A 15,419-nucleotide genomic window follows, 5' to 3' on the forward strand; every position below is an offset into this window, starting at 1 on the left:
TGAACCACAGAACTATGTGGCAGGGGCCCACAGATCCTGGCGGGGGAGCAAGGGGCGAACACGAGATAGCGCACAGAGGGCGGGTGAAGACTTCATAAGACATCTACACTTTGCCTCAGCCGAAACGGCTTCCGTTATTGTACGTTGCATCTCAGCATACCAGCACCGGCGCCATGAACCTCGCGAGCACCCGAAAGCAGCACGAAATGGCGTGCACATAACAAAAGACTGTCGACATACATGAATTCCTCTTAATAGAAAGAAGGCATTTAGAAAATAGTTGGCATTAAACAAGAAAGATATCGGGGCGCGCTACGGAAGCATCCCTCGTACTTGTCCGGCGACTGCCACACGGTCTGTGTGCCCGGTCCACTGCTTTTGCTCTCTTTGACCGGTGATCTGCATCTTTTGCACTTTGGTTGCCTACAAAAGAGTTTGTAATATCATTATGTTCCTTTTTAAGATTGAAATTTTCGGGCTACACTTGGAGAGAAAGTGAGAAACTGCTAGAACAGGGCGCTGCCAACCAGTACAGCAGTACGCCTTCCTGGTTCACCATGCAGGCACAAAAGGTTAACTGCATTGTATGACTCCAACTTCATGATATCATTTTTTCTCTGAGTATCATGTAAGCATACTATCAGCTGTAATAGGCAACTGCTTAGCACTGCGCCGGCTTTTTTGTCCTCACGCACACGAAATTTCCATGAATCTTTCACTTTGCTGCCGCTAAAGGAAGCTAGAGAATGTTACCTGTACCCGCACCAAGTTCCCTAAGAACCTTTGAACTGTCCACCATAATCACGTAAAAGAAGTTTCTGTTTTTCATAATGGGAGAATCATTACAGAGTGCCTCTATCACAAACACTTGCAGCCTGCCAGTTGTCTGGGAAATACAGAAGCTCGAGATACAGTGCCTGCACTGAAACTCCTGGATGTATTGTGGCTTCGTAGAATGACAGCAGGCCCTGAAAGTCTGTGCATAGGCAGATTAGTGGTGAGAGAGAGAGATATATAGACAGAATCAGCCTGAGAACCGAGAGGAGAAAGCACCTGCACAGCGGCTGTAATTAGTTCTCTCCCCCTGTATCTCATCCTGTGATCTTCTAAGCCTCCTTCTCGAGCCTTGAGATCCCTGTGTTTTACGAGCAGTATTTCTGGAGTGGAGGCAATAAGGCATCTAGGTCTCATGAGGCTAAACTACAGCAGCCTACGCTGCGTGTGCGAGACTGGCCACTGCTCCCTTCCAGCTAGTACGTAGAAAGGAGCCCAAGGCATCACATATAGCTTTAGAGGACGTTCACTAGCAGGGTAATGCTAGGGAAGGTTGCTAAATCTTTAAATGGCTATCTGGCTAGCCTCTTGTTCATCTATGAGGTCACCGAACAACGCCGAGGCGAGTCGGGCCGGGGATGTCAGGCAGGTGCTCCCGACGAGGAAAGGTGTGCCGTTTGAGCACCCGATATCCTCTTTGTTGGTTTCAAGTGTCTCGAATGCCTGAAGCTCCGCAGGGGCCAGTCCCCCAAGCACAAATACGATGACAGAACGCCTAGGAGCCGTCTGCGTCGTTGGTTTCTGCTCCGGGGAGGAACGGTCCCTGCCAGCCACCGCCTCGGCTCCGCTCTTTGCGACTCCCCAAAGAAAGCTCATCGTTCTGCAAGCGCACATAAGGGGTAAACACACGCGCGCGCATGCGGAGGAGAGAGGCCCTTGAAACTCTAGAAGCGCTAGTGCTATGGGCCCTGCTCCGCCCCCTCCCCCCATGCGGCACAATAGTGCAGCTCCAAATAGCGCCAGAAACACTGGCGGCTTAAAAGGCAGATCTAAGAGACTCGTATGAAGGGAGGCTTGGCATGGAAGAAGAGAAAGGGGGACTCTCTTTGGGAACCTTCTAAAAGAGAGTGGTTCCCGTACGAAATGCCTCTCTTGAGGAAACCTTCGAGGAGAGGCGCTTCGGCCTGTGGAGCATCTGCAAAGGCGGAGGTCTCTCCTGGAGTGTCTTTTAGAGCACGAGCAAGAGATAGCAACCAGGGGGGCCCCCGAAGGCTTCCGGGGGCCCCTACCACCTTTTCTGCCGCCCCGGTGTACATGTCCAGAAGATGCGGTATTGGAGATAGTTGCCTGAAATGCGACGCATGCGACCAAAGCCACCGTTGACTCTCTCTCAGTGCATCAGACAGAGATCCACGGAAAAGCTGTAACTAAAATGCATCATGCTACAGCAATGATGCCTTGGGTAGAATGTGGCAAGGCGGATTCTGGGCTCATAAGGAGGCCCTTTTTCAGAGAGGCTTTCCCCCAAAATTTCGCAAAGAGATAGGCAGAACAACGTCCACCTAATCAGTCAACTCCCGTTCGCAGCTTACCGCATATCCGTTAGGCTGGCGCGAGCTTGCTGTACACTCCAGAGGCGGGTAGCGATGGCAGCGCTTCTGGCCATGCCGCCGTTGCTGCTGCTCCGAATGTCGGGAAATTTCTCCATCAGGCACTTCCAGCAGGTGCAGCTGTCTTTGCAGCGGCTGCAAAGGTCTGGAGGGGCCGCATCAGGGCCCTGAAAAAGACATTCATTCATGACACGAAACAGCGGAGCTGTTATTTGAATCTCCCTCATGGGGACGTTTACTGGCGTGAGGGAGGGCAAGTGCGCGAGTTTTTGAGAAAGTGGCGACTCCTCTGAAGCGAGGAGGCACTAGGGGCAAAAGAAGATGTACAGCAAGGGAAGCCGCAGCTGCAGCGAGCAGAAGGGATTTCCGAAGAGCTTCAGGACTGCCTGAGGGAGGACATACTCGCAGCACTCTGCATGAATCTGGCAAACAGGCGCAACAGAATGCGAGGAGAAAAGAAAGCCGCCTGCTGGGTAGGCGGCTAGCCTTGTGTAGCGAGTTTCTTGCTTACGAGACGCCAGCAGCAGCAGTGTGGCAGTTGCAGAATATTGCATGGAAATTCTAGGGGAACAAGGAGCGCAATGCAACGCACCGCGGGAGAGAGAGCTATTCGCCTCTGATTGCTCATGTACCTGCGGTCAGGCGTCGAGAAAACAGAGCAGAAACACCTTGGATAGGGATTGTTCATCTAGTCTTTTGAATGCATAAGTCGATGCAGCAAGTGAAAGGAAGGAGCACAAGCAGCAGGCATAAGGTCTAGGGGAAAAAGCGGAATGTGGTGTGTGCAGCGCAGGAAATGCCCTTACAGCTGCTACCCAATCTGCTGCAAGCAGTATTGCTGGTAACAGCAGTTCTTCCACAAACTCAAGCAACGGCCATAGAGCAACATGCGCCTGCAGCAACAGCAGAGTAGCAGCTGCGGTAGGGGTAGCGACAGGCATAGGCACCGCATGCAAAGCCACTGCGAAAAAGCCCTAAAGCGGCTGGCTCTCTCCAGCACAAATGGTAGCAAGTGCGGCAGAACAGCAGTAGCGAGAGCAACAAGAGCAACAAGAGCAGCAAGAGCAGCAAGAGCAACAAGAGCAACAAGAGCAGCAACAGCAGCAAGAGCAACAAGAGCAGCAAGAGCAGCAAGAGTAACAAGAGCAGCAAGAGCAACAAGAGTAACAAGAGCAACAAGAGCAGCAAGAGCAGCAAGAGTAACAAGAGCAGCAAGAGCAACAAGAGCAACAAGAGTAACAAGAGCAGCAAGAGTAACAAGAGCAACAAGAGCAACAAGAGCAGCAAGAGTAACAAGAGCAGCAAGAGCAACAAGAGCAGCAAGAGCAACAAGAGCAACAAGAGCAGCAAGAGTAACAAGAGCAGCAAGAGCAGCAAGAGTAACAAGAGCAAATAAGCAACATCAGCAAGAGCAACAAGAGCAACAAGAGCAACAAGAGCAACATCAAAAACAAGAGCAACAAGAGCAACATCAAAAACAAGAGCAGCAACATCATCCTCGAAGCACCTGCAAAGCCGCGAACCGCCAACTACAAGCGTCTGCAGCGCAGACACGTTTTAGCAACTGCTGCAGAAGCAGCAACGTAGTCAGTCTCCCCTCCTGTGTGGTGCTGGTGGTGATGCTGCTGCTTGCCTGAATCAAGGAGACACACAACACTCCAACGTCTGCAGGGGTGTGTGTCACGCCTCGCGAGTTCACACTGCAGAGAATCCGCTGCCAGTAAAAGAGCCACGCAGCAAGCACGAACCTCATCGTCTCACCGGTAGCTGTGGGAAGCTCTCCGTAAGGAGCTCCTGGCTGTCTTTGTGGAGTGAAAAGGCCATAACAAGTGCCTTCATGAGGCTTTCCCACGCTGCAGGAGATCCGTTGTGAGCCGCAGCAGCAGCGAACAGCCTGCGGAGACATCAAAGCCTCAGCAGCAGCAGCAGCACGAACAGCAGCATACCCCGCCAGAAACTTCAGTCCGCATCAGGAGGCATTTGCGCTGCAAGATCCCCCCATGTATGCTCCTCCTGCCTCTAGAGATTACTAACAATAACACGCTGTAAAATCGCACTTGCGACATCCTTCAGATCCCCATGCAACAAATTGAAACAGCCGTCCACTCGCAATATAAGCAGCTGCTCGGTTCTCGAGGCATTGCTGGAGGCGCAAGAGTTCGTGGTGTTGCTGTTGTCGTTCCTGCTGCTGTTGCTGCTGCTGTTGCTGCTGTTGCGCTATGCAGGGGTTCAAATCTAAGGCTGCAAAAAATCTGACAAGCGCATTGAGCTCGATTGCCTCGAAAGACGAAGCTCCTTTCGGCAGTGCTGGTGCCGCTGGCATGCCGCATCTCAAGAGACACCGGAGCAGCGGACAGTCTCCTAGAGCCTAAGACGACGCAACAACCGCAAACCAGAGGATACAGGCAAGGAAAGGTTTCTCGTTCTAGACAGCCAGCCTTCAACTCAGCAGAAGAGATCGGCAGATTTAGCCCTGTCTCTGCTTCGCTAGTCAAAAAACTGCGAAAATTTGGCAGGCAGAAGCTCCGGTGGTTATGCGCGCTGCAGCGCACATTATCACCCAACAGATCGCCATTCGCCAGCGGCACAGAAGAAGTAAAACACTGCTGCTGCTGCACGTGCTGCTCTTGTGGCTGCTGCTGCTGCTCCTGCTTTTTCTGCGCACGCTGCTCCTGCGGCTCCCGCTGCTGCGCACGCTGCTCCTGTGGCTCCTCCTGCTGCTGCTTCTTCTGCACATGCTGCTGCACACGCTGTAAGAGCTGCAGCATCGCTGTACCCCCGTCTGGAGGCGCTGAGGGCATGAGGAGGCTTCCGAATGCCAGAGGCCCTTGCATGTCTAAAATCTGCATGCAGCATTAGCGATCTCAGAAACAGACGCTCTAGAAGCGCAAAAGACGAATTACGCACAAATCACGACGCTGCTTTTCCGTGTGCTGCCGACAAGCCTCACCCTGTCCACTATCAGCAGCACAACTTCGCAGTCTTGCTGTCTGCCTTGCGCCTCTCCAGGAGGCCCCCCTCCGAAAGCAGAAGCGTCAGAAGTCATCCTTCTCGATTTATGAGCAACTCGCTCAGCAACGGCACGGCCTAACAGCCGCGAAGCAGCGCCACTGCAATGCACGGCAGAGGGTAGACAGCCCCACCCCACACAGCACTCCGCTAGACGGCTAGCCAGGGTGCTGTATGCCTCCTGAGAAGCAAAAACATGCCAACACGTGTTGGAAAACGAGACACAGCTCACCAGCACAACCCGTTCCCCCCTCCCAGCAGGCAGTTGAGAGCCACACTGTGCAGCTTCAGAGGCCTACGCGATGGTGAAGCGGAAGATTCTCAAGCGCTAGATCCTCCAGCTGCACATCCTGGTCGGCGTCTGCGGGTGCTAATGCGGCTCCTGATGGATGCCACTGCAGCAGCCTCTCTTCTGCTGCCGTCGCGGAAAGCAGCCGCTTCGTCGAATCAGCAGTAATCAAAGGAATTTCAGGAGAAGCTGCGGGCAGGAGGCAAATACGCCACTGCAGCTGCACGCTTGTCTTGCCAGCAGCTGCAGCCATGCAGGGCCGCATCCATGACAGACATATGTACAGTGTACGTACAGATACACATGTATGGATACATATGGATATTCATATGAACGTATGAAAAGTATATAGAGATACATACATGAAAACATGAATAATACATGTATTTTTCAAGAATATTCATGTATTCACGCATGTACACACAGAGAACGCCCAATAGAGGAATCTAGTAGAGACCCCTTTCATCTTCTCCGCGCTTTCTTAAGGGCAAGGGGTCTCCTGAAAATACCTGCCATGAGAAAGGAGCACTTGGTGAGAGTATTCGCATGCAGCGGGGTGTATAGCGTCTCAACTGTGAGGTCAGAGATGGCATCGGGGGTGCATGCAGAGGCCCTCAGCCTGCGCAATGTAGCAACAGCGCGCTGTACAGACAGCGGCGACTGTTGCATGCATCGGGCGTGCCACCGCTGTTGGTCATCCTAAGGAGACAAGTAGACATCGGGAGGCGTGTGCTTTCAAGTCCTCTTGGCAAGATTCTCTGGCCTAAGGAAAGTACATTACTTTCGGAGGGAGGGAAAGGGGGAAGAGAGAGAGCTGCATGAAGGTTTTAGTGGATGTTTGTGCAGGGCGTCACGTACAGAAAAGAAGCAGCAAAGTGTTAGCCGACGTAGCGACGGCAGCAGTCGGACGAGAGCCTCGAGCGCAGGCAGCGCTTTCTCAAGAAAAGACGACACAAAGACGACTGCTGTTGTTTCCGCGCGGCGCGCTGCAAAGGGAGGCACTGGAGGCTGCTCTTCCCTCATGTTTCCCCGCAGCTGCTTCTGCCGCTCCCGCCTCTGCATCTCTTTGAAAGCTTCCAGCGAGCAAAGCCTCGGAGGGAGGCTCTCCCCCCATAAGACACTGCCCGTGCTGTCTGGGGGCGTTAGCCACAGGGCGTAGCGTGTCATGACAGACGACCAAGCGCCTTCATCTGCTGCAACAAGATCTACGGAAGACACCAGCTGAAGGGCCCTCTGCACATCGCCGGATGCCTCAATCGATCCTAAGTGGCCTCGGAATTTTTTTTTTCGCTCCATCGCCTTGTGTGTGTGTAGAGCCACCCGCGGCGTAGATATTTTTCGCAGAGCCAGCAGACTGGAAGGGGAGGCCTCTCGAGGAGGAACTGCTTGAGCAGTTTGCACCCGTCTATCGCGTGTCTGCCTTTGCTGCTGGGGTTCCTGCTACACCGTTGAAGAAGGTGCGTGTGCAGCAGAGCGCATGCGAAGCCTCCGCTGCCTCCCGATATTTCGGCTACGATAGTCGCAGCTCTACGCAAAGCTTTGCATCTGCCCTCTTGCGTGCACTGTTTCTGCCGTCGTTGAGGCTGGTGTTCTTGCACCTGCTGGGAGCCGCAGCGCCTCCATCCTTTGACGGTTCTATCTGTACTGCTGGCTGCCCTTCATCTGTGCTCTGTCTATCACTTTCTTGGGTAGCCGAGCTCGGTGGTCAAGTCGGAGAAGCCACAAATTCAAAAAATCGTCATGAATAATCAGTCTGGTGGGCCCCTCTCGAGAGTGTTCAGATTCCCACGGAAACCCTGTCGGCTGTGGGGGGCCCCCCGAGCAGCAGCAGCACCAGCAGACAGAGGAAGGGAAACGCAGGGGCCTTCGCTGGTGGGATATCGCTGCAATTGTGGCAAAAATGTCGATTCCTGCACTGTATGTGCAGGTTTGAATGTTTCTATTTGTTGGTGCTCCTCTCTCTTTCTCGCGAAGCTGCGCGCTCTTGAGGGACGTAGAGGAGGGGGGCCCCCCCGCCGAAATTCTTGGAGAACTTGCACTCCCCGATGCCGCACTTCCTCGCGAAGAATGCGTCATCATGAGCCCTTTGGCTCCTATTCTGCTGCTTTTCGCGCTTTTGAGCCTCCAAAGGGCCCCTGCTGCAGCCCGCAGACTAGCAGGATACAGCCGAGAAGCTTGCTTGGAGCGCCTTCAGCACCAATCCCCTTTCCAAAAGCAGAGGCCTCCTTTAAGCGCACCCTGCAGAGGAGCACTTGGCTTTGAGTGCTGCAGGACGCTTTCCCAACAAGCGTCTCTTCCGCACAGGAGAGAAGGCTTTTCCCGACCCCCCCCCAATTACGCAGCCGCTTCGTGCGGCTTCTCGAGACGCAACCGCCTCCTACTATGTGCTGCAGTGCCACTGCTGCTTTCCGCGGTTTGCCTTTTTCGCGCATTCGCAAGAAGGAGCGTTTTGTGGGGTACGTGGCTGCTAGCGCCTCGTGAGCGCCGCAGCCAAAAGGGAAAGCTGGGAGACGCTGAGGCTTCCACAGCAGCGCAGTCTTTCATTTTACAGCAGCTGCTGCTCCAAGCTGCGGCTCCGACTGCCTGGGAAACCTATCCAGACTGGAGTCCTCTAACCTTCGAGCTTGAAGGCTTCCCGCTGCGCCTTCGAGCCAGACAGGTGAACAGAGACGCTTTGTTTTAGGCTGAAGTTTAGTGCATGCCCAGGGGGTGACAGCCGAAAGCGAGGATCTCAGCCACACGGAGTGTTGCGCGTGCGGCTCGACCTGCAGCCGCGATAGCGCAAAGCATGATGTCGAAGGCTTACAGAGTGCCTCCCCAAGAGCGCCTCGCCTGTCGCTGCTGGAATTTGCAGGGGATGCCTCACTGCAAGCAGACTCGGGGAGCCTCTCTCCGGCTCTATGCCTTTTTGTCGGGGTCCTTCTGTCAGCCCCTTTCTATTGCTGCTGGTGCTCTCGCCGTGAATGCTCCGTCTAGGCGAACCAGCGCATGCGGCTGCTCTTGTAGGGGGATGGAGGTGCTGCTGCTGGCGAGAGGTGCTCACGTAGCTGCTCTGCAGAGAGCCGAATAGCTGTGTGCATGCATGCATGCCTGCACACACGTGCCTGCATTGGGGTGTCGGCAGGCTTTGTTTCAGAATCTTCCTGCGGCGTTTGTTGGCTCACATCGAAGGGCCCCTATGCATCTGAACGCGTGTGCAACCCTGTACTTTTCGGCAGTAGGCGATCTCTCTATCTCGCCTCCTTCGCCGTTAGCTTTCTAAAGCCCCTCTCCTTAGAAATTCCTCTGCGGTGCTTGCGCCTTTCTCTGCAGAGCACTGGCGATGGAGCCTGCCTCTTTGCCTCCGTAGCTGCGGCTCTCTGGGTTGTTTCTTTCGGCGTGCATGCGGCGTTTCGCTCCGAGGCGCTGTGCAGGGCAGCACATTCCCTCAGGAAGGTGAGCAAGCTGCGCGGTTGATGCATGCAAGGGAAAATTCCGCAGACGGCCCTCCTGCGAAGCTCAACGCGCCCCCACAGGAGCTTTCACAAGCCTCTGTACCTTCTAGGCTTTTTTCACTAGGGTGTGAGCAGGCGTTCTGTGTCGCCTGCACAGGCTTGCCCACTTCTGCATGGGTGTGTGATTAGATGCGCGGTTGCATGCGCTTCGCAGCTGGCAGTGGACACCTTGACGGACGTCTCCGTGCACAGCTTTGTGATTGAGGGGCCTGAGAGCGTCAGCCGAGAGGCTCTGCTGCGTCTGGCAGCGCAGCAATTCGGTTGCTCTCCCCAAGAATACTGCCGCTGCATGCGCGAGCGCACGACATGGGGTGGCGGGCCGGAGATCTTGGCGCTGGCGCATGCCCTTGGGCGCCCCATAGCTGTCTATACACTCGAAAGCGGAGAAAAACCCGCAGAGGGGAGCCGCAACTGCCGCACTGCGGCTTCTGTCTTGCAGCGGGCTCCCCCCCAGCAAATCCTGTTGGCGCTGTTGCAGTCGAGGCAGTCGAGGCTGCCAGAGGGCCGGCAACAGCCTTCCCGGCGCCTGCAGCTATGCAAGGTGTTCGGATGGACTGAAGGGTGTCAGAAAGCGCCCCTCCATTTGCTCTTCACGAATGCCCAAAGCCTCGCTGGAGAGCATGGCACACCCGAGGCAAATCACTTTACACCCTTGCACCCCGAGCCTCTGCAGCGTAATGCTGCTGCGTTCTTAATCCCCGACGCTCAGGGGGTCTGCTAACGCCATTGCCGGCTGCTCGCAAATCCCACTGTCGCGAAACGGGTGCCGTCCTACGCGGAGGGCTGAGGCTGCTGCCCTGAGGGCAGAGCCGAGCCGCTGCTTTCTGCAACAGCAGTCGTCTGAAGGCTCTGGCAAAGGTCACATGTATCGGGTAGCGCGCAGGACGCTGCATGTTTTTCGCCGTCTCTTAGCGTTCCCAGCTAGCTAACCAGACCCTCTAGCGAGGCGCACATGCACACACAAATACGACTTCGTTTCATCATGGAACGGGCTAGCAGGACTACTGCGCTGCACATAAGATTATGAACGCATGTGCCATCTAATGAACTCCTTGCTAGGTGCGAATTAAAACTAAATAGAGGCATCCTGCTAGATTGGGGCCAGAAATTCTCTGGCAGTTCAGAGAACCAGAGGGAGGGGGGTAGGGAGGGAGAAAAGGAAAAGAGGAAAAGAGCGATGGCGGCGCTGAATGCCCTCCGGTGCCTCCTGGCGTGCGTGTGAAAAATAAAGTCAACGCGAAAAGAGAGAGAATGCAACGCAAACGCACTTCTTTGCAGCGGCGTCAGCAGAAATCCCGTTTATCAATGCAGGCAGGCCCCCATAAAGTTGAACACGAAGAGCAGCAGCAAGATTTGCACACCACCAACGTGTCAGGGGCATGTCGCACTTAGCTTTCTTGGGTACAAGCAGCTACTGGCTGCTGAATTTAGTTGCACCATCACTAAGCATTAAGTCTATGAGGATTTTTCAGGGGGCCTCTGTCTAAATGTCTCTTGCGAGCGCGCCCACTATTAACGCGCTCTGGCCTTGGGGCACCAGGATCACCACCTGTTAGAAGCGTGTTTGCTGCTCGTACAGATCTGTGGGTTCTGCAGCTCCTTGACGTTAGGGGGGGTTCTACTGCACACGCTTGCTTGCGCTGAGAGGAGCAACACAGACCTCTGAGGCGCACCGTGGCTGCGCAACCTTTGAAAAGTGCAAACCTGCATCGCATATAAGGCCAGCACTTGGTCTGTGTTCAGGCTTCCAATATCAATCGTCGGTGCTTGCGTTGCTGCTGCTTCTTCTCCGTCAGCAGCGGGATGCCCCAAGGTGCCTTGTGACGATATCTGCAGCATCGGTACCTGCGGCAGTGATGATCGGAGTGGTGTTTGAGTTCTCCAACGCATCGTGGCTGCTGCTGTCTTCTTATGAGAGTATCTCTTTGCTGGGCGGCGTTCTCGCCGCTTGGCGACTCGAGGGCGTGAGGTTTTAGCGGCGCTGACTCCAGCGACACATCCCGCAAGAGCGACGCCGTTCTCCGCGAGGCAGTCCAATGACTCGCTGGTGTCGTCGAGAACCTTTGCTAAGTCGTGCAGCGCCTGCATCTGCTCTGCGCTGGCTGCGAGAGACGCGGCAGTTGCACCGCTGCAGCTCTTCTGCTGTAGTTGTTGTTGAGGCTCCCCTTGCTCCCTCAGAAGCGCGGAGGCTTTCTGGAAAGACGCAACACCCCTTGGAAGTCGTTGGAAGCAGCCATGGCTTGCCCGTTGTAATGGATGCACAGGTTGCGGAAAGCTCCTACAGCTGCTCCTGGTGTTTTGCAATGACGCCGCAGAATTACAAACGCTTTCGCAAGAAGGCACACACGGGACGCTTTCATGAAGACGGGAGATCGCCATGCACTTCTCAGCAGCACATGACACAGATGAGCTATCGAGTGCAACTCTGATTTCGCATTCCCTGGGGAACCCCCCGCGTTCTACCGAGATGCTTCTGCCACGTATGCGCTGCACAACGTCATCATATTCCTGTGCGTCTTGGGGCAGCTGCTCTACCTGAGACTGCTCCGGACCGGCGTGACGGTATTCCTGCTGTTGCTGCTGTGGGAAGGCTTGCAAGGCGTAGTGTGTTTGCTTATAAGAGGTGTTCAGTTGAAAGTTCATGAGTGCCTGTGAGGCGTTTGCTTGTGCGATTTTCTGTTCCACAACAAATCCTCGTTTCGCATCCTTATAGACGCCATGTGCAAGAAGTGTAGCAGAAAGTGACTTGACTCGTGGCTACGTACTTCCAGCGTTGCTTCGCTCTGTCTTTCCGCCACAACTGCGCACACAAGCAGATGCTCCAGCTGCTCCACTTCGTCTCTTGATAAAACATGACATGAATTGCTCGCACCCATTTTGTGGAAGACGTCATGAAAAGCCCTACTTTAGCTTTTGTAATGATCGGCCATCGGGCATGTCGGCATAGAACCTAACAGACACTATTTGCACATGAGAAGCAGACTGAACACTCGACAAAAACTCACTCCTCCCGCTCTTTGAGCACCTGGCGAAGCTTTGAAGCTAGAGCAGTGAGCTCTCTACATGGAAATTCTGGGTAACCTGCACCTCAAGAAGAAACGGACAAGACTGACTCAACGTGCTGACGTGACGCATCCGATACTCGTTGGGTGATTAATTCGATGCTCTCGAGCTCTGAAAAGACAGGGTTATTAGCAGCCAATTTTGTATCCCTGCTGGCAAACTCAACGCTTGGCTGTCCGCCATGAAGCAGCTATTGTTGCGAGGCAGAAACCCAGTTTCAACGCGCGATCATTGACTCTGTACCCATAAGAAGAACTAATTTCTCTTCGGATAGCCGCGCGATCTGCAGATGGATTCCCATTTGCTCTGCTTCTTGGTGCGTCAGCTGAGCTTGAGCAACTGCATGTCGGTGTTTCGCCATCGCTAGTGCGTGTTTCAACTAAGAAGACACGTTTCATCCAGCATGAATGCGATATTTTGAAAGCAATCGTCAGGGCTGGCCTACTGATCCGCATGAGCGCCGAAGATCCACTATTTTCTTTCCTGTCTGTTTTAACTCAACTCGTTGCTCTCCATGAATGCGAGAAAACGTTTCGCCGTCAACAACTGGACCCTTCATCATCAAATCATGCTGTGTTATGATACACACAAAATGGATTTAAAAAACGAAACCGCTTTCTTATAACCCCTGTGTTGGTGACCCGCACTGGATTCTGACCGTCATGCCACAGGTGAAGCACGTTCTACGTACACCGCACTACCGGGGGCACTTCCACGGGCATGTAATGGATTTTGCATGCAATTTTGTATGGACTCATATTTTTTGTCATTGCCGCCTGCCTTCAAACTATTGGTTTCCCTTAGGTAATTCATCCAAGTCCTGCTGGGGCTGGAGCCCCGTTTCCATAGAATGCGTTCTCGGCTTGCCTGATCATTAGTGGACAGAAAAAATGTGTTATTGTTTGAGTTGCATGATATTGCAGTTCCATTTCTTGGCAGATAAAGGTCTTGTTGCACTGGGCAGCCTTGTCGCTCCGATGACTACTAGAGTTCGTTCCTGGACGTAGTGTGTTTACTCGATAATTTTCTCATTCCGACGAGGGCGATGCGTCCTATGAGCGGTAGGACTCACTGGCGCCTTCCAGAATGCATGGAGAGGCCGCAGTACAAACATTTCTCCATAGCCGGTGCCACCTATCGCGTACTGGATATTCCCACCTCCGCAGAGCCCTTGAACCGTGCCGAATGGAATCAGGCGGCCTTCGAATCTCTAGCATCTTGCAATTCTAGGAGGTTTTCCGCTGTCGCAACTGCTGGTATCCCGAGCAGAGAACGGGCGGGGCCTGGAAGCGACTTTTCTGAGGAGTACTTCTCAGATTCATCCGGCAGTGATGCTGCCACCAGCGACAGCGACCTAAAGCTGGCAGAAGAAGAAGAGATGTCAGAAGGCGATATCGAGGTGCAGGAGGAGGCGCTGGACGCCGATTTCATCTCGTCGTGTTCAGCAACTCAAGACGGCGAGCAATGGCGTGCCGACATACGGATTCCGCGTCCTCTTTACCGCCGCCTTGTGGGTAGGACGCTTTCCGAGGGCCCCTTGACAGCTTCCCTTGATGCAATAGGTGCACGAGTCGGCCGAGGGAAAATGTTGGCAGGCCGAAGGGAAGAAGTAGTGCTCCCCATCTGGGGTTCCACGGAAAGGAGGGTCTGCTTAGCCGTTCAGAAAACTCAACGGCTGATGACTCAAATGCGCTGCAGCGCCCGAGTAACGCATTTTGTATCGCTTCCTCTCTCTCTGCCGGATATGATTGCTCGGTTCGAGGTGTACAGACACCTCGTCATGGCGTCGGGCTACAAGACCATTGACGAGACGCTCTTCATCAATCAGGAAAAGCTGCATATTACACTCTTGGTGCTGCGTTTGTTGACTCCAGCAGAAGTTGCCGCAGCAGCAGAAGCCTTGAAATCAGCGTCAGCGGAGATTTACGATGCCGTAGGAACGCGTACGTTGCGGCTTCATCTGAAGGGCAACAGCTGCTTCTCGGATGACCCCTCTGCTGTTTCTGTTGTCTTCGCTCCTCTATATTCCAGGTGTGCGCATGCACGATCCCAAAGGCATCGCAGGGGAATTGCAGGGTGGCTTTGCACCTTGTCGCTCCGGCTCGGCTCATAGTTGCATGCATATGGCAGCCACGTTCGCTCGGCAGACTTCAGTCGCACGCGCAGGCTGCACTCTGCAGTATGTTTCTGCCTGTTTTGCTGCAGTGAAGGCGCTGAGGCTCTAGCAAAGACGAAGGCCATGCTGAATACCGTGACACGCGTGATCGCGGAGAGGCTGCAGGCTGCAGGCTTGCTTTCCCGCAAAGAGCTGCAGCAGCAGTACGCCTTGGGCACCCAGGGCGAGTTCGACTGCATCTTCCACATGACGCTGCTCAACGAGACGTATAGGCGGCGAGCAGTCGAGAAGCGGCAGCAGGAACAGACTTCTGAGAACCATGGACAGTCGCAGGAGGGAAGTCGACAGAAACCGCAGCAGCATCAGAAACGGCAGCACATGCAAAAGAGAACCTTTGATGCCTCTCAGCTCATACAAGATATGCGGGGCTTTGACTTCGGTCACGTCCGTGTGCCGTCTGTACAGCTCAACTCCATCTCGAGCACCACCGAAGGCGCCTACGAGTGCCTCGCCCACGTAGACCTCCCATGAAGCATGCAGGTAGCTAGCTAGCGCTGTCTACTTAGCTAGGTAGCTAGCTAGCGCTGTCTACTTGGCTAGGTAGCTAGCTAGGGCTGTCTACTTGGCTAGGTAGCTAGCTAGCGCTGTCTACTTAGATAGGTAGCTAGCTAGCGCTGTCTACTTAGATAGGTAGCTAGCTAGCGCTGTCTACTTAGATAGGTAGCTAGCTAGGGGCCTACAGATTCCCAGCGCCGGGTTAGATAGCCCCCCTTGGGACCACATATTTCAAAATTCTCTAGAGACTGTGCGTCTTGGTGTGTAAAGTCTTGCAGATGTGCGCCGTCGCGCGGGAGGCGCTGTGTGCGTGTGTGCAGAGAGAGCCACACCAGGCCGTTTTCTGCTACTACTTCGGCAGCGGATTCGGCACGTTGTGGGCTACGCTTGGGGTGTGTGTCTTATGAGACAGCACGATACACGATCCACGAGAAAAGCTATTTTTCATACCGGCGAAAGCATAAAAGTAATCCTACGACCTCTGGCAAAGGCATCTCAAGAGCCTTAGC

At 54.2% G+C, this 15,419-nt stretch overlaps 3 protein-coding genes across 3 annotated transcripts; 2 read left to right on the forward strand and 1 right to left on the reverse strand.

Moving 5' to 3' along the window:
* Positions 1 to 1,338: 1,338 nt before the first annotated feature.
* Positions 1,339 to 2,482, reverse strand: LOC34622022. The gene is made up of 3 exons (XM_026335801.1): positions 2,367 to 2,482; positions 1,915 to 2,121; positions 1,339 to 1,654 (listed from the first exon to the last, which is right to left on the reverse strand). The coding sequence occupies exons 1-3, from the start codon at positions 2,480 to 2,482 to the stop codon at positions 1,339 to 1,341; spliced, it is 639 nt and encodes a 212-aa protein (XP_026191586.1).
* Positions 2,483 to 7,759: 5,277 nt separating this feature from the next.
* On the forward strand, positions 7,760 to 9,897 carry LOC34622023. Its single transcript, XM_026335802.1, has 4 exons — positions 7,760 to 7,944; positions 8,125 to 8,341; positions 8,995 to 9,117; positions 9,331 to 9,897. Exons 1-4 carry the CDS (start codon positions 7,760 to 7,762, stop codon positions 9,895 to 9,897), a joined length of 1,092 nt encoding a protein of 363 aa, XP_026191587.1.
* A 3,387-nt stretch (positions 9,898 to 13,284) lies between these two features.
* Positions 13,285 to 14,886, forward strand: LOC34622025. Its single transcript, XM_022735206.2, has 2 exons — positions 13,285 to 14,270; positions 14,445 to 14,886. The coding sequence occupies exons 1-2, from the start codon at positions 13,285 to 13,287 to the stop codon at positions 14,884 to 14,886; spliced, it is 1,428 nt and encodes a 475-aa protein (XP_022592328.2).
* The last annotated feature ends 533 nt before the right edge of the window (positions 14,887 to 15,419 follow it).

Source organism: Cyclospora cayetanensis, unplaced genomic scaffold, assembly GCF_002999335.1.
Source record: "Cyclospora cayetanensis isolate NF1_C8 unplaced genomic scaffold, CcayRef3 CcayRef3_contig_80, whole genome shotgun sequence".
Classification (NCBI taxonomy): Eukaryota; Apicomplexa; class Conoidasida; order Eucoccidiorida; family Eimeriidae; genus Cyclospora; species Cyclospora cayetanensis.